At 43.8% G+C, this 17,929-nt stretch overlaps 1 protein-coding gene across 1 annotated transcript in view; it reads left to right on the forward strand.

Moving 5' to 3' along the window:
- Positions 1–15,736, forward strand: part of TAF2 (TATA-box binding protein associated factor 2) — a 66,994-nt gene extending 51,258 nt beyond the window's left edge. Inside the window, exons 24-26 of the mRNA XM_028736233.2 lie at positions 711–863; positions 2,065–2,170; positions 14,322–15,736. Coding sequence (XP_028592066.2) covers positions 711–863; positions 2,065–2,170; positions 14,322–14,575 — 513 coding nt within the window. The 3' untranslated portion in view covers positions 14,576–15,736. The remainder of the gene's footprint in view (positions 1–710; positions 864–2,064; positions 2,171–14,321) is intronic.
- The last annotated feature ends 2,193 nt before the right edge of the window (positions 15,737–17,929 follow it).

A 17,929-nucleotide genomic window follows, 5' to 3' on the forward strand; every position in this document is an offset into this window, starting at 1 on the left:
ATTTTGCCTCAGAGATGAGTGATGGAGGTTGTCCCAAAGGAGTGGGGCTGTAGCCTTTTAAACTGACACGTTTATGTATGGCAGATGAAAAATTCGCCTCTCAAAAAAGGCTATGCTACTTGTTGGATTGTGCAAAGGTATTCAAGCCTGAACCTATCTACTTTTAATTCACAATGCAGCATTAAAAATATTCTCTCACCCAATCCCACCTACCCTTATGCTTGCTCAGGCAGGGATCTAATATCCCAAACCTTGGTTTGTAACAAATATAAATCATTGTTTCGAAACATATTGGTTATATGGCATGTCTGGAGGGCAGCAGCCTTTTTCACTGTATTTGATAAGAAGAAATGAGAGCTGTATTCTCAGGAGTGACACCAGCTGCTGATACGACGAAGGATAATATACGATTTGTTTTTCCGGTTCCCAGAAGAATACCGTATTTTTCAGTGTATAAGACTAGGTTTCCCCCCTAAAAACTAATGTCAAAAATTAGGGGGTATCTTATACTCTGGGCCATCTCTCTCTCCCCCCCCCCCCAATTTTCTTAAATCTGAGTCCCCAAAAATAGGGGGCATCTTATACATGGGGGCATCTTATAGACGGGAAAATACGGTAATTATTGCTGTTTATGTTCCTGTGCTTTTAACATCTTTTTTTTTTTTTGGATGTAAAGATTTTAAATCAGGTTTTTAAAATTGCTTCTTTAGGACGATGATCACCTTGCCAAGGAAGCAGCAGTTATCCCCCTACCTCATCAGCAGGGGTTGAAGAGGAAGGCCGACACACCTCTTGGGTCCCCGCTAGAACCAGGCCAGATACTCGAGAAGAATGAAGACAGTAAAGTCAAACTCAAGATAAGAGTGAGTGAATTATAGGCAGTTGGAGAGATTACACTGCGCTTTCCTCGGGCCCGAGAGTGTCTTGGAGAGACAGTGACTGAAAGTCTTCCATGGTATGATGGGACTCTCCCTGCAAAGGCGAGAAAGGCGGAAGTAGCCAGTCAGCTCCACCCTTAAGCACCTGCTGATACTGCCAGCCCATCCCTGTGGTTGAGGAATCCCGTACCTTTGGAACATGCTTTGCAAAAGGGACAGAGCAACAAAGTGCCGTATTTTTCGCTCCATAAGACACACTTTTTTCCTCCTAAAAAGTAAGGGGGAATGTCTGTGCATCTTATGGAGCGAATGCGTGGTCCCTGGAGCCAAATTGCCCAGGGGCAAAAAGCAGATCGTGCTTCTGTTTTAGAAAGAGGGAAGGGGGTGTTGAAACGAAGCCGCTGATTAGCTGATCGGCAAGCGATCAGGTGGGAGATAAGGGACACTAGCGATAAAGGAGGCTGCCTGGGAGGGGGGAGGTAAAAGCACATGGATCCTCAGGATTTTTGCATTGGGTCACCCCAAATTCACCATCAGATCACATAGCATGTCCACGGCTACAGCCTGCACCACTGTTTTGTGGGGCCACAATGGTGCAAAAATGTGGTTACAAAGCACGGATCCGCATTGATCCTCAGGATTTTTGCACGGGGCTACCCCAAACTCACCATCAGATCATATATCATGTCTGTGGCCACAGCATGAACCACAAAAATCATACATCCACTGTTTCGGTTAGAATTTTTTCTTCTTCTTGTTTTCCTCCTCTAAAAACAAGGTGCGTCTTATGGTCAGGTGTGTCTTATTGAGTGAAAAATACAGTAAACCCTGGCATTTGGTCTAATCTAGTTCTCTCTGCATCACAGTGATGGGGAACCACCAGAACCTGCTGGTTGTGAATGAGTACCCCACACCTGGCTGCCCACTCTCTATTACATTCTTTTTAGCAATCGCATCTTAAGAAATGCCATAAGCTGCTCCTCTTCGGTTTTTATTCTGCCTAACTAGGGGTGCCTAAACCTGGGTAGGATCTGGCTGTTAATGGTGTTTTCATGTGTGTTTTCTTTCGAATTATTTTCTATAGTAAAACTTGTTCATGCTTCAGAGGCGAGATATATATATATATAGAGAGAGATCCTTTAGCATTCCCTAACTCTTATTTATGTTTGTTTTTCCATTGTCACAGTTCTCAAACTCTCAGGAGGAAGAAGAGATTGATATGGACACGGTTCATGACAGCCAAGCCTTTATCTACCATCATTTGAATATGCTGGAAAGACCATCAACGCCAGGTCAGTTAAACTCATGGCAAGGCTTGGATAGTTTGCAGTTCATAAGCGCCATGTTCCTCCTAGTTATGGCTCTCAGCAGCCCTATAGCTCATGCGGTCTTCTAGCTTGGTTAAGTTCAAGCTGAGAATTTGATCTGATTTTTCATGCAAAAGGTGTCAATGGGTTGTATGTGGATGCAACCGCTGCATTCCCAGTATTACCCACTCATCTAATACAACCCAGCTTCATATTCCTACTGTCTGGGAGGTTGGAACATGTGGCAAGGAGCAGAGCTTTGACAGCTGTCTCCTGAGTTAAATGTCCAGCACTGCTTGGATTCAAAGGTGTGTCTTTAATACAAGTACCTTGTTAATTCCATTTCCTAATTTGTCAAGTGACAAAAGGTCACCTTATTCACCTCACCTGAATGATCTGCAAATGAATCGAGTTTTTGTCACGAAGACCCAAAAGTGGCCTCTGGGATGCTTAGGACTTTCCAGATTTGACAACTTTCCAGCTATGACTAGTGTTTTTCCTGTTCTTAAGCCAGTTTTCTAGCACACTCTTATACTGTTTCCATTGGGTTCTTTTTAAAAAAATAATAATAATGATTGTTTTATTTTGCTAAGAATACTTAGCACATTTCATTCTGGGAAGTCTTAAACACAGTTTCCTACATCGACAGAGCTTCCTTTATCTCTGATGCTTTGTGGCCACATATTGACTGGCTTTCCCCCAGGCCCTTATAACATAGTGGACCATTGTAACTTTCGAGCTACGTGCGGCCTCTGCGATTTTTACTTGAAGCTTCTGATCATCTCAAGGTTGCAGAGCAGTAATGGTGTCCGTATCTTAAAAGTTCTTAAGAGATGCATCAGAACCAAAATCCAAAACTGAGGGGAGATTACCAGACGCACCCAGAAAGTGGAATGTCAAATAAGTGACAGGGTTTTAAAGTTGTGAGTCTTGTGAAAGAGTGTTAGTGTTCAGATATTTAAACTGTAGTGTAACAGGGCAACCTATGCAGTCCTTTTTGAAGCCTTACTGATGGAGCTGTATTGCCAGTTTCCATGTCCACTTCTTATCCTTATGGATACAAATGGGGATGTTGCTCTCTTGTAGCATGAGAGTGGTCCCAACAGATGTGGCAAGAGTCCAGGCAGCATGTGCTCAAGGAGGCTCTTCATGCGTTTTTTTTATTTTTAAGTGAAGTTGCCTGTGTACTTTGCTCCATGGTGTATTTTGAATCTGTTACCAGGGTTTATTTTCTGGCTTATCCCAGAGAACCGAGGGCATGTTCTAATATAGCTCATCAGTCCTCAAAACGGTCCTGTGAGGCTGGTTTTTCTGGGAATGTGACTTGCTCTTTGGTAGCTGGGGGGGAGGATTTGAAATTTGTTCTCCAGTGGCTAATCCCAGTGACCCGCTGTCCATTCTGTGCTAAGTGAGACTTGGCATCTGATCCAGGCCGCACTCCTATCTTGAGGTGGTGAGTTCCGAAGTTGATTTCAGTGAATGCCTCAACACAGATTCTGATTATATCTGGGAAATTCAGAAAACATACTTTTTTATAATAATAATTTAAAAACCCACAACCACCACCATGCAGTACTGGTCATTACTAGTTCCACACACACACACCCTTTACATTTGGTATAGCATTGCACACACTAGGTCAGGGGTCTGCAACCCGCGGCCCCGGAGCCGCATGTGGCTCTTTTACACCTTTGCCGCGGCTCCGGGGCGGATACTAGCGAGGGGAGGAGGCGCATTGTGCGCCCCGACACTCCCCACTGTGGTGGGCGCTGTACTGGCTGTGACGTCGCATGGGGGCAGTGCGTGCGTTAGTCACGCACCGTCCCGACGTCACCTTCCCGCCCGCTGTCAGATCGGAGGGCAGCGGTGCGCATGCAGGTCGATATTTGTTTTAAATGTCGCAATGGTTTTGCGGCTCCCAGTTTTTTTTCCTTCGGAAATGGGTCCAAGTGGCTCTTTTTGTCTTAAAGGTTGCAGACCCCTGCACTAGGTGTTCCTAAAAATAATAATAGTACCATGTGCTAAGGTTTTAAATCAAATATCCAATAAACATGAGCCGATAGGATCATAGGAGTTTTAATTTAAATATTACATAATTAAAAACAGCAATTAATTGCTCCATGTGATAATAATAAAATGAGGTTTCCAGCAACGAAACAAGCCCATGAAGTCCATATTTATAGCTCTTCCCTAGCATTTCGTAATACTGGTTTTGTGCTATTCTTATACACCCTAATGGGGGGTATAAAGTTATAAACAAGAAATTCTGGATAATGGTGCCAGGAAGTTAACAGATGTTTCTTAAGGGACCCTTGTATCAGCAGCTGCACACTCTGGATCGTTCTGCGTCAAATATGCTGGGATGTTAGTGGGTGCGGTTCAGTATCTGGAGTTCTGGCCAGCATGCATATAAAATCTGCATCAGGCAAGGAAGCTATTTTTAGGATTCACATGTGCGCTGCAAGGCAACTTCTTACCTGTCAAAGCGAACCTATTCTGACTCTCCTTCAAACTTTAAAGACGAGAGTATATTCCAGACTTGCAGAATCTACTTATTTTTTATTTAAGAACCCGAAAGCTCACCAACTGGAGCCATGTGTAAGATAATGGGGTAGGGACAAGCTTGCAGGATTAAGGCACAGCCCAGGAATTTGTTCTCAGTACCAGAACTGAGCTCACAGTCCTGCTACACACAGCTCCGCGTACAGTTTAATTCACCCCAACCAACTTTCTTCATCTCAGCAGCCTAAGTTAGAAGGGGGAGTAAAGCTTTTTGTTGATGCTGGCCCTAAAAGAAGCTGGCTGTTTGAATCCTTGCTTATCTACTGCTAATTACTCAGATCCACTGATAGACCCTAAAAATATGCTCTACCCACTTCTAACTTCTTCTTCTTTTAAGCAACAGTGTGCTGCTCTTTCCAGAAAGGTTTAGGATTTGAGAACGTTTTTTGAAGACTCGGAGCTGAAGCTTCTGCGTTCATAAGATTGTATGTCACTTAGACTGACGGCTTCAGCGCTAGAGGAATAGAGAGGCAGCTGGTTGTGGTGTCTATGTCTGAAACAGTGCTTTCTTGCCTGTATAAGATTCTAGCCTATGGGACATAGGCACCCCCCCCCAAGTTTTTTTGTGCTTTGCCTTGCAAACTGTCGAAAGAAAGAAAGAAAGAAAGAAAGAAAGAAAGAAAGAAAGAAAGAAAGAAAGAAAGAGAAAGAGATAGTTAGAGAGATAGATGGCTCCCGCAGGTCCCCCCCACCCCCCGATCCCGTGCTGCAATGCTGTGATTCAGTGGGGTTTGTCCTAGAGTTGTAAACGATAGCAAAGCTACATCTGGTGAGCTTTCTGCTGCTTCCATATTATAGAGCAGTTCAGGAGTGCTTGGAAACCTTTGTCTTCCTGTTCTCAGTCTCCTATTAGTAGGTACTTTTGGGGTGTTTTGGGGAGTTTCTGGCGTCTTTGACTGGGGAATGGGCAGACTCAGAAAACCTAGCAGATCGTGTAAAAGATTGTTCTGTGAAAGCTCTCTTTCCCATCACACTACTGTGATTAGAGGAGAGGGAGCTGCCTCTATCTCTCTGAAATGCTCTGTCTCTGTATTTCTGAGAGTGTGGGTTGTGTGTGTGTGTGATCAAGCTGATTCATAGGGCTGGGCCAGAGGGAGCTTTTGGGGTTCACCCAAAGTGGGACCAGATAAGCCCCCCTGCACGTGCTGTTGATTTTCACAAAGCCGTTCTTGCACTTAGTGGGTAAATGCTTTCTCTTGGGAGTTCAGCCCTGAGTTGCAAAAAGGTGTGTGAATATATATACGTGTGTGTGTGTGTGTGTGTGTGTGTGTGTGTGTATACACACACACACACACACACACACAGAGAGAGAGAGAGAGAGAGAGAGAGAGAGACATATAATTTAAGGGGAAGGACTGAGCAAGAGGTCAGATGACTGAACATTGCCTCCTGTTTTTTAATCAATCTCTTAATTGATTCAGTGTCTAATCCTGATTATTCAGATAGAAGCTGGACAATTTCACAAGTACTCATTGAAAACTGCCACTGGCAAACACTAACTTAAAGAAGGCATTTTCTCTTCTAAGGAATGCCTCTTATGAAATGATGCCTATTATGGCACATGTGGACATTACCTTTAAAAAAAAAAGCATGCTTCTTGCTTTAGAGCCGTTGTTTTTATCCGCATGTAAATAATAATCATCCTTGCAGGTAGCTGAAATCAATTGACAAAAAAACTCAGTTTACCAGCTAAGAGTTGTTTTATCAGGCGACGAGTCTTAGCCTAATAAGCAAACAAATACATCATTTCCAAAATGATAGTGGTAAGTGTATCAACACGTATAAGTAAATCTTCTTTTATATCAAGTCTTAATTGTGGCTTTAAGAAAGGCTGGGTGGGGTGATTCCCTCCCTCTCTGCTTTTTGGTCCATGTTAATTCATTTTCAAGCTGTTTCTGTTCTGTCATCACTTCATGGAAAATGGATACTGTAGCTTTAGGCAAAGAGCCAAGAGTAGAGTTCCTAATTCTTATTAATGAAGAAGTTTTTTTACAAGCTTGTAACATTTTTTTCCCCCTTTACAAAAGAAACCCTGGATTCTTCAAAAAGCAAAGAAAAAATGCCCCTTGTTGTCTGTCTGTCCACTCTGATGTTGGCCCGTTAATTATAACTCTGCTCTAAGCGCAGTAGCTTTGAAGGCATCAGAACAAGACCTTTTAAAGTCTCTGATGTCATCCGGGATCTGACTTCTAATATGAAAAGCAGATTTTATTTGCTATTAAATCTTCAAAAACAGTAGGGAGTGTTCCACCCTCTGCCTTGCAGGGATCAAAAGAACCCAAAGGCCAGGCTGTATTCTCATCTTAATTGAGAGCTCCAGCTTTTAGGCCATGTTGCAAATTGTAGGATTGCATGCATTTCATAGCTCATGTCTGAGCACCGTTAACTTGGAAGACTTAGCATTATTTAAGAATTTATCCGTTTCATACTTAGGAATTTATCTTTATCCTGGCCTTTGTCCAAGGACACAGGACAGCATACATGGTTTGTGGCTCCCCACACCTTCCCATTTATCCCCACAATTGCCTTGTGAGGCAGGCTAGCCTGAGAATAACTAAAGCACCATCATCTGTTGAGCTTCATAGCTGAGTTAGGGGTTTGAAGACAAGTGTCTCTGATTAAACCCCAAACCCTGTTGATTGCACCAGTCTAGATAATACTCTATTGTGCCACCAGTGCACATGGTGCTGTATGAGTTGTGTTGGCACGTTGAGAGTCCCTGAGGGCGAGGATGTTGCAATCTGAAATGGACAGTAGAGAAACAGCAGTGAGAGAGATGGACAGACAAGAGGCAGAGAGGAAAGAATGCGGGCAAATGCCAATCCACGTACAGGAAGGAGCTGTTTTAGGCGCATCCAATATGTGCACGACTGCACATCGAACCCGGAAGTGAGCCAAAAGCGTCGCAAAAAGGGCAGAAGGGGGGGGGTTGCAGGCATTTTCAGTGGTGCGTCAGATATATGTGATTTCACTTAAACATGCGGTGCCTTGGAACGTAACCCCCGCAAACATTGGAAGTTGCCTGTACTGAAAACTTCCAGTTGGGAATGAGGGTAAACCATATGGCGGGTGAAGTTCAGACTATTTGCACTTGGCTTCAAACAGTGTGCATTGCAAGGAAACTTAAGAGCCTTGACGTACAAGCAAGCACACACCTCGATCTACTTCCTGGTGCATTAGGATGTCTGAATCCACACTATCTTCAGGATTGATTTATTACTTAGGTTGCTATGGAAAAGCATTCCAGTTGTTGCAGTAATGCTAAAATGTGATCGCTTGGTTTGCGGGGTCAGTGTAAGCACCACCAGCAAGAGTCCTCAGCCAGCCCCAGAATTAAGGGAAATGGTGGTAAATCCTACAGGGTCCCCCTTCTCTGCTTTTATTTTTATTTTTGTGTATGTAGTGGCTTACAATGTCAGGTCTATGGGAAGCACTTGGCCTTATCCCCAGGGAGAGCCGTCCCTCTCTGATTCTAAACATCTGTTTCACAGTGAAACTAATAATTACGTTGGCCTCTGAACATCCAAAACCAGAGGAAGGTGCCAAGTGAATAGGCTAGTATAATGCATGTTCTCTTCCAAGAAATATTAGTAATCACTTCAAAAGCAAACTCAGAAGGACCTCACCCCTCTGCGGTTGGTTCAGCCAGTTACTGAGAGAGCCTGATTCAGTCCCTCAAGCCGTAAGGAGAGCAGAGTACCCTTGCGGACAGCAGGGCATGCACTGCCAGTGCTTTCTCTCCAGAACAATACGAAGGCACAAGTTGTGATCAATCACAGAGAATGGTGGGTGATAAAGTGGAACAGTTTATGCATGTTGGGAAGCAGGATGCCAAGGCCCAGGGTTTATAAGCAACCTTGGAAATACATTTGAGGCAGAAAGTGGACTTCCGATGAGGGAGTAGAAGCATAAGGAAATGGGTGCCATCTCTGTCTGATGGGCATGTTCATTTTTCTGACTATAGCTGCATCCTCGGTGGGTTAACGGAACTTCAGAATAAAAGGGATCAAACTTTATGGGTGGTGAATGCTCACATCCTAGGTAAAGTTAAAGGACCATTGGGTCCAGTCATGGTCGACTCTGGGGTTGCGGCGCTCATCTCACTTTAATGGCCTAGGGAGCCCGCCAGCATGACTAAGCCGCTTCTGGTGAACCAGAGCAGCGCACGGAAACGCTGTTTACCTTCCCGCCGGAGCGGTACCTATTTATCTACTTGCACTTTGATGTGCTTTTGAACTGCTAGGTTAGCAGGAGCAGGGACCGAGCAACGGGAGCTCACCCCGTCGCGGGGATTCGACCTTCTGATCAGCAAGTCCTAGGCTCTGTTGTTTAACCCACAGCGCCACCCGTGTCCCTTGCTCACATCCTAGTGAGACTTTAATACTGATGATTTATGTATCTTGAGCAGTTCTGGGTTGAAGTGGGCATCAGCTGCGAACCTTTCATCTCACACATGTCTGTTGTGGAAGGGCTGTAGCTCAATGGCAGAGCATCTATCTCCTCTGCAGGCAGAAGGTCCCAGGTTCAGTCCATAGCATCTCCTGGTAGGACCAGGATTGTCCTGGTCCCATCTGAAACTCTGGAGATCTCCTGGCAGCCAGTGTAGACAGTACTGACCTAGATGTGCTAATGGTCTGACTCAGAGTAAGGCAGTTCCTATATCTATTTTGCATTCTGCTCCATGTATTTTTCTAAATTTATTTTTTTAGATGTGGTGTTAATAAAGAGGTGAGGGGGAGCAGAAAGGATAAGCCTATCGCTGTTTCAGTTGCTTTCCATCTTGTGGAAATCAGCTCTGTGCAGTGGGGAACCTTTTGTGCCCACGGAGGCCCTGTTGTAGTACAAAACATCTGAGCTGGCTGTTTTCCAATCCCTGGAATTAACAAAGAGGGATAATGTTTTAAACAAGTTTATTTTTATTTGCAGCGTATGTATTTTGTTCCTCTATTAAATGCACACGTACTTTGGCATCGTTTGAAATCTGATGCATTCATTAGTGGAAGATTTAAAACCATGGTAGTAACCGAGAATTTCAGCCCCAGTTTTCAACTCTGAAGCTTACAGTATTGTGTTTCCTCAAGGCAAAAACTGCAAAGCTGCGGACCTGGGGTTCACCTTCCTTTGTAATATGTTAGGCTGCAGTCCTAAACTGGCTTTCCTGAGAATAAGACCCACTGAACACATTATAAGCTACTTCTGTGAAAAGTTACATGATTGTTTAGGAACTTAAAAAAACCAAGAGTTTCTTTATGATTGTGGCAACTTGGAGGTCTTCGTTTAAACTTCAGTATATCCCTGGGTTTGCCCGCTCTCTCATAGTCCCCATTGTGTTATTTCCTTTTGATAGGCTGCAAAGTTCATTTTGTACTTCTGCATTTGGTTTTTAAAACTTGTGTTTTGAAATGACTCTGAAATCTGGTATGGTTTAGAGTGTGTTAGATGTGTGTACCCAAATCATCAGGGGTGCACTTTTTATGTTCACGCAATGAATTGTGGATGACAGTTTCATAGTTACAACGTAAGCCTGTAATGCAGAAGCTGTAATTATGTGGTCAGAGGCTTGTCTGGGAATAGAACAAGTCAAGAAATCCAGCACATTAAAGAGATGGTAATGCTGAAGAGACAATATAGTTGAGATTCCTAGGGAGACCTTTGCTAAGTTTTTTGGGGGGGGGGGGGTTGTAAAAAATAATAATATCGAAACTTTTCTTCATATACCAGTAATACAATAAAAAACAAACCAATGTATGTAAAAAGAAAGAAGAAGAAAAACAAAGAAAGAGAAAAGAAAATACACAAAGCTCTTTCTCAAAGGTAGATATTAACTCTTCTCTTACACAGAAGTGGATGAACCCTCCCAGCTCTCACCTGAGAGCTTCCCTTTCTTCTCCCAGCCTCCCTTCCCTGCCTCTCTCACACAGGTTATTTCATCCATCACCTTCCTTTGCATACCTGCATTGACCTAGAATAAAGAACATAAAAAACCAAACAAAAAATAACGAAGAGCAAAATTAATAAAGGAAGAAATTAAAAAAGACAGGAAGTAAAAAATAATAAAAAGGAAGGTAAAAGGTAAACAGGACCTTCAGATTCTCTGTCTGTCAATTATGTATACAGTTCTACCTTGGAATTCGAACAGCTTAATTGCTGAACATTTTGGCTCCCAAACGATCGAAAACTGGAAGTGATTGTTCCGGTTTTCGAACATTTTTTTGGAAACCGAATGTCCAGCGGGGCTTCCACAGCTTCCCATTGGCGGCAGGAGCTTCCTGCAGCCAATCAGAAGTAGCGCCTTGGAAGTTGAACGTTTTGGAAGTCGAACGGACTTCTGGAATGGATTCCGTTCGACTTCCAAGGTACGTCTGTATAAAGATTATTCAGAGTGCCACTCCGGGATGGTATCCAGCTGTTCCTTGATCTGCTTGGCCATGTTTTCCCAATCTTTGACCCCAGACTTCTCAAGTCCCTTCATTTTCCTTTCCACACAAAAAGTCTAATGGGATTCTCCAGTTACTATTACTGCTAAATGTCAAGAATAGTTTTCCTCCAATCCGGTATAACAACTTTATCTCCCCAAAATCCCAACATCCATTATTTTTTGTTTTGTTTGAAGCAGCAATACCCCATCCTTTAGCTCAGAAGACTCCCAGAGCAGCTTATAAAAATCAGGGGTAAGACAGCTCCTTCCCTAAAACAGGTTCCACACATGGGGTGCCACCACAGAGAGAGCCATCATTTCTGCTATCCATGGAAGGAAAATAGTTAGGAACCTCTGAAGTCCCCAAAATCTGTAGCAGATGAGTCTGTGGTCAGGAGCTGAATGAGGTCCACATGTTGTCCTTCCCTGGGATGCACAGGGAAGCTAAAGGGGCATTTGGAACAGTTGCTTTTAATAACTTTGCAGAATTGTGACCTAAAGTTCAAGGCAGGGGTGGCGAGCCTGCAGACCAGATCCAACCCGCAGATTGGGCTCCTCTCACCTTGGAAAAGTAGTGTCTCGTTCCCCTTTGTTTCTTGAGCCTCTCTGAGCACTTCCACCTGTTTTCTGAGTTTTTCTTACAATGGTGGGATGCCTTTCCTGATTGTCAGAAGAGGAAGTGGACTCTGTGTGCCTGTCCACCTGAATGTGTGGAAACTATGGTTTGAGAGCCAATGTGGTGTAGTGGTTAAGAGCAGTAGATTCGTAATCTGGGGAACCGGGTTCGCGTCTCCGCTCCTCCACATGCAGCTGCTGGCAACCTTTGGCTAGTCACACTTCTCTGAAGTCTCTCAGCCCCACTCACCTCACAGAGTGTTTGTTGTGAGGGAGGAAGGGAAAGGAGAATGTTAGCCGCTTTGAGACTCCTTTGGGTAGTGATAAAGCGGGATATCAAATCCAAACTCTTTTTCTTCCTCTTCTTCGTCTTTGCTTGTGTGCAGTGCATTTGTGGTATGTATGTGTGTGATCTGAATGCGTTGAGCGTGTGTACATGCGTGAGTGACCGGTGTCTGGCAAGTGGCCTCCAAATGGTTGGCCAACTCTCAGTGTGGCCCTCAGACCAAGAAAGCTTGGCCACCTCTGGTTTAGGGAGGTCCTCTCTGGGTTAAGCAAACACTTTCTTAACTGGGATTAGACACTCAGAAAGTTTGTACATAATCACCAGCATGCACTGTTGCTGTAAAAGAAAAGAGCTGGTGTGATGCATTAGTCCAGGGTCAAGAGGACAAATGATATTTGTGTTGGAAGCATAAATGAAGATACTGAACTCATGTGAGGAAGAAGGATCAATTACTAAGCTGTGCAGGCTGGGGGCAAATTTTAGAACAGTAGATCCCTGCAATCTTTTGTATGACTCCTGTTTATCTCAGTGAGAGATAAGTTATCTTCTGGTGTGTGGGATTTAGGCCACAATTGATTTGTTCTAGAGTAGTCCCAACGATATTTGTATTGAGGCAGACTGGGCATAAATGGGCCAAAGACTGTGACCTTCATGGATGTAGTTTCAACGCCTTCCTGTGTCCCCTCTTTCTGCCCCTTCCCCTCTTTTGTCCTGTTCAGATATTTATTCTTCCGAAATAATTATTGGCCCCATTTCGAGAGGGAACTATTGTCACCCATTTTTCTGTTTAACGTGTTGCAGTTCTCAACAGTGGAAAGAAATTTTCTTCCCCCCCTCAACGTCCCACGCACCAAATCTTGAATGATGTTTAAGTTTCCTTTTCCGTTCAGACTGTCATTCAAAAGCCACTGCTCCAGGCTCTCTCTGTATATTCAGACGCTGTGTGGGTGCTTTGGCTATAGTTCCTTGGATCATCTTTGGCTCAGAGGGTTGGTGCGAGACAGTAAACAGGATGTTGGACTCTGGAAGATTCGGGCTCTTGCCGACCTCAGGTTCCCATCTGTAAAAAAGGGGTATATTTTTCAAAAGAAACCAGTTTACCTACCTTTTCTTTAGCGGCTGATTTCTCTAGCCCAGTAATGTGTACCTTTTGGTTGATAGCAATTATTCAGGTTGGCTGTAATGCGGGTGGCGCTGTGAGTAAAACCTCAGCGCCTAGGACTTGCCGATCGTCAGGTCGGCGGTTCCAATCCCCGCGGTGGGGTGCGCTCCCGTCGTTCGGTCCCAGCGCCTGCCCACCTAGCAGTTCGAAAGCACCCCTGGGTGCAAGTAGATAAATAGGGACCGCTTACTAGCAGGAAGATAAACGGCGTTTCCGTGTGCTGCGCTGGCTCGCCAGATGCAGCTTGTCACGCTGGCCACGTAACCCGGAAGTGTCTCCGGACAGCGCTGGCTCCCGGCCTCTTAAGTGAGATGGGCGCACAACCCCAGAGTCGGACACGACTGGCCCGTACGGGCAGGGGTACCTTTACCTTTACCTTTAATTATTCAGGTTATGAGTCAGAGGTGCTTGTCAGCCTTGCTGTCTAGAGTCCTTTACTCAAGATGCTATCGTTTAGGCCTGATATCATCCACATACAACTGGATGCACTCTGTTGACAAGCAATAGGCCCACCCCAATGCTACTTATTTATCTTGAATTGTCTAAGGTTGGCAAAGGCTTCTTAAGAATCAGTTGTAGCATTTAGAAAGCTACATGGACAGTCATATGATGTGATTACAAAGCAACCCTTATGATAATAATAATAATAATAATTAATTATTTGTACCCCGCCCATCTGGCTGGGTTTCCCCAGCCACTCTGGGCGGCTTCTAACAAAGATTAAAAATACATCAAAATGTCACACATTTAAAACTTCCCTGAACAGGGCTGCCTTCAGATGTCTTCTAAACGTCAGATAGTTGTTTATCTCTTTGACATCTGATGGGAGGGAGTTCCACAGGGCAGGTGCCACTACCAGGAAGGCCCTCTGCTTTGCTTATGATCTCAGGGATGCTGTAGCATCTCTTGCAAAAACATTCTCAAACACTTTGCCATCTCGAAAGCACCACGGATAAAGAAGCCTGCAGTGGGGAAACACGCAAAGCTTGGATATAATAATGCACGTGGTTCCCCCAGGGCCTCAGAACGGCAAATTCTGCAAATTCTGTGTGTTGTGTTGTTCTGCAATGGAACGTCTGCCTTTCTGTTTCAGGCAAAGAACAGTCATCGCAAGAGCTAAGCATGCTGCCGATTCCAGTGCCCACGCTGCCCGGTTTTACAAAAGAGTCCAGCTCTTCCAAGCACAGCGAGCACCACCACCACCACAAGAAGAAGAAGAAGAAGCACAAGCACAAACACAAACACAAGCACAAGCACGACACCAAAGAGAAGGAGAAAGAGCCTTTCACCTTCTCCAACAGCCCTGCCAGCGGACGTTCCATTCGCTCGCCATCCCTGTCAGACTGAAGCAAGCCACTCCAGAGCTGATAGAGCATATGGAAGCAGTGTGCATGCTACCATTGCTTTATGGTTAAGCGCATGTCACTGCAGTGGCTCAGAAAGCGCATTCAGATCGAAATCCCGTGGCATCTGTTGTTCAGCCGCAACCATGCATGAAACCCGTGATCGTTCACCGTGCACCTGCCTTACAGTACCTTTGCAAAGAGAGAAGCAGCTCATTTCAGATGCAAATGTCGCCTATCCACAGCCCGGCAGTGGCTATCCGTTTATCTTGCCAGAACGAACTATATTTTAAATGTTTGGTAGCTGTCGTGAAGTGAAGTGTGTGTTAAACATAAGCTGACTGCCAAACTTGGGAAAGCTGGGGTTCACTGTACAGTGTTCTATAACATAATGTAAGGCTTTTGTACAATCTCTTTTCCACATATTTAACCATTGCAGTTGTCGCTCTCTGTGTTTTTTTAAAGCATACTCAGTTAAAAGCTTCATTTTTTTATTTTAAGATGTCTGGCATTTTTAAAACACGTTTGAGTGGAACACTCAGCAATCCTTTTCCTTAACTGTTCTTCGCAAGGGAAAAAATGCCACTGTGTATACATGTCACTGTGCCCTCTAATCAGAATCAGAATTGTGTATAATGAAGTTCGTGCAAAAGCAAATCCTTAAAAGTGGGAAAGGTTACTTTCCCCCATAGAATCTCAATTAGAAACACTCCTTGGGGTGAAATAGTTGTTGCAAAACTTCTTGAACTCTTCTGATTTCTAGTAAATTTGTTTAGAAACTCTGATTTTTTTTAAAGTATTTTTAAATGTACAGTGAGTGAACTCAAACATGAAACTGTGACAGGTTGCTTTATTACATAAAACAATAATATCCAAGTTTTGCATTGCTGAGCTTAATTATGTGAAATGGGACTGCTTTTTAAAAACATTTTTATTTAATTTCTATGTTTTCTTGGTGCTTCCCTTCTTCCCTATCAGTCTTTAGGTTAAGATTCCTTTAAAAAGACAACAACAAATTGTGTGCATAGATACTTTTAGTTACATAGCTTATTGATAGTGGAAAGAGACAATTCTGATCCGCGAGAAGATACTTAATGAGAGGGACCCAATAAGGATTTTTTAAAAAGAGAAGGTAATTAGTTAATAAAAAAATGCTTTTATACAATCTGCTGTTGTGTATTGTATATCCTTCCTGTGTATATCAGCATAAAACAAGAGGCAATCTGTCCTATGCCCCTGTCAAAATGGGGGGCAGAGGGACTCACAACCACCTCAGTGAGGACTGAGCATGCTCAGTGAGCCTAAGATGATGTTGAGGACCAAATGGGAGAGGGGAAGACCTGGCTCCTTGAACAGAAGCACTGCAAACTGCGGGATTTTGTTACAGGGCCCCACTAAATGAAACATAAAAAGGGAAGATCATCTTCCATCCTAGCCTGCTCTGGAGGGTAGGACTCGAACCATTGGCTTCAAGTCACAAGAAAGGAGATTCTGACTAAACATTCGGAAAACTTTCTGACAGTAAGAGCAGTGGAACAGACTCCTACGAGAAGTGGTGAAATCTCCTTCACTGGAAGTTTTTGAGCAGAGGTTGGATGGCCATCTGTCCAGGATGCTTTAGTTGAAATTCCTGCAATCTGAGATCTGCCGGGCACAATGTAGGCTGCCTGTTTGGGGAAGCTTTTAATGTTTGATGCATTACTGTATTTTTAATATTTTGCTGGAAGCCGCCCAGAGTGGCTGGGGAAGCCCAACCAGATGGGCGGAGTATTATTATTATTATTATTATTATTATTATTATTATTATTATTACCACGATTTAATGCTTGGGCAGGCTCATATGACGGAATGAGGGCAGCCCTGGTCTAAAGCTGTTTAGCACTTTTTAAAGCTCGGAAACAAACTGGAAACTGCAAATGTAGTGCAGACAGACCTTTGTACTGGAGACATTTATTGCAGTTTATGCACTTATGATTTATTGCTCCCTATATCTTAGTAGTTACTTTTTTCCGAATGGACTGTAGTCTCTTGCCTCTCTCTTGAGGCATGTTTATTTGCTTCTTTGGGAGTCCCTGAGCCAAACTGTGTTAGAATGACAGCCAAACCCTCCCTTCACCCCTCTTTATTTATTGTTTCGCGTTATTCAGTGTGTGTGGCTCGGATTAAGCGGAACTAAAGACTCCCAAATGCTGAAGCCTTCCGTCAAGCAACTCCCCATGAGGAAAGGTTACAACGTTCAGGGCTTTAGTAAAAGAGAATGTTGCAGAGGTGAAAATTTTTTTGCACAGTGTAGAGAAAGAGGAGAAGTAGTTCTTTTTGTTCTATCATATTACAAACCCCCAATGACTCCATCCAGTGAAGGTGAATAATGGGAAATTCAGGAGGGACAAATTCTTTACATGGCATGTACTACCATGATACAGTGGTACCTCTGGATACGCACACCTCCGGTTTTGTATCCATTAGGATGCGAATGCGGCAAACCCGGAAGTATTTCCCCGGGTTTCGCCGCATGCGCAGAAGCACTCTATCGTGCCGCACGCATGCGCAGAAGCGGTCCCTCTGGTTGCAGAAACCTCGGGATCCGACTGGAGCTCCAGAACAGATCCCGTCTGTAACTGGAGGTACCACTGTGGTTTGTGTGTGTGTGTGCATTACACATGCCATACACGGTCATGATAATCCAAATATTAGCAAGAATATAATATATAATATAATACAATGCAACACATACTATTATATAAAGCTTTACATTTTCCTGTACTATCTTAATGTAAAACCTTTAACATTAGTTGTATTTCATATCTTCAAATATGTACGTTGGTTGTCACCTGCATTTTCAGCTGAATTTGGGGGAATCACTTGAAGCATCGGTTGTGTTGAAGAAGAGAAGAAGAAGAGTTTGGATTTGATATCCCGCTTTATCACTACCCTAAGGAGTCTCAAAGCGGCTAACATTCTCCTTTCCCTTCCTCCCCCACAACAAACACTCTGTGAGGTGAGTGAGGCTGAGAGACTTCAGAGAAGTGTCACTAGCCCAAGGTCACCCAGCAGCTGCATGTGGAGGAGCGGGGAAGCGAACCCAGTTCACCAGATTACGAGTCCACCGCTCTTAACCACTACACCACACTGGCTCTCTATTGAGCTATTTTAATTGCTTTTGTTTGATTTGCTCACTGCAAACAGCTGAAAGTCTGTAAATTTTGATAATGAAACCTGGTTTGCAATGGGGGGTTTGAATGATTTCTATTGATATTTAACATATGCGTACAGTTGCAATCTGTTTTTCTTAGCTAAATCTACACATCACCTTTAAAAACCTCAGTACTGTATCAAATATTTAAAGGTCTGCTCATAA

The sequence above is a fragment of the Podarcis muralis genome, chromosome 8 (genome assembly GCF_964188315.1).
Source record: "Podarcis muralis chromosome 8, rPodMur119.hap1.1, whole genome shotgun sequence".
Lineage (NCBI taxonomy): Eukaryota > Metazoa > Chordata > Lepidosauria > Squamata > Lacertidae > Podarcis > Podarcis muralis.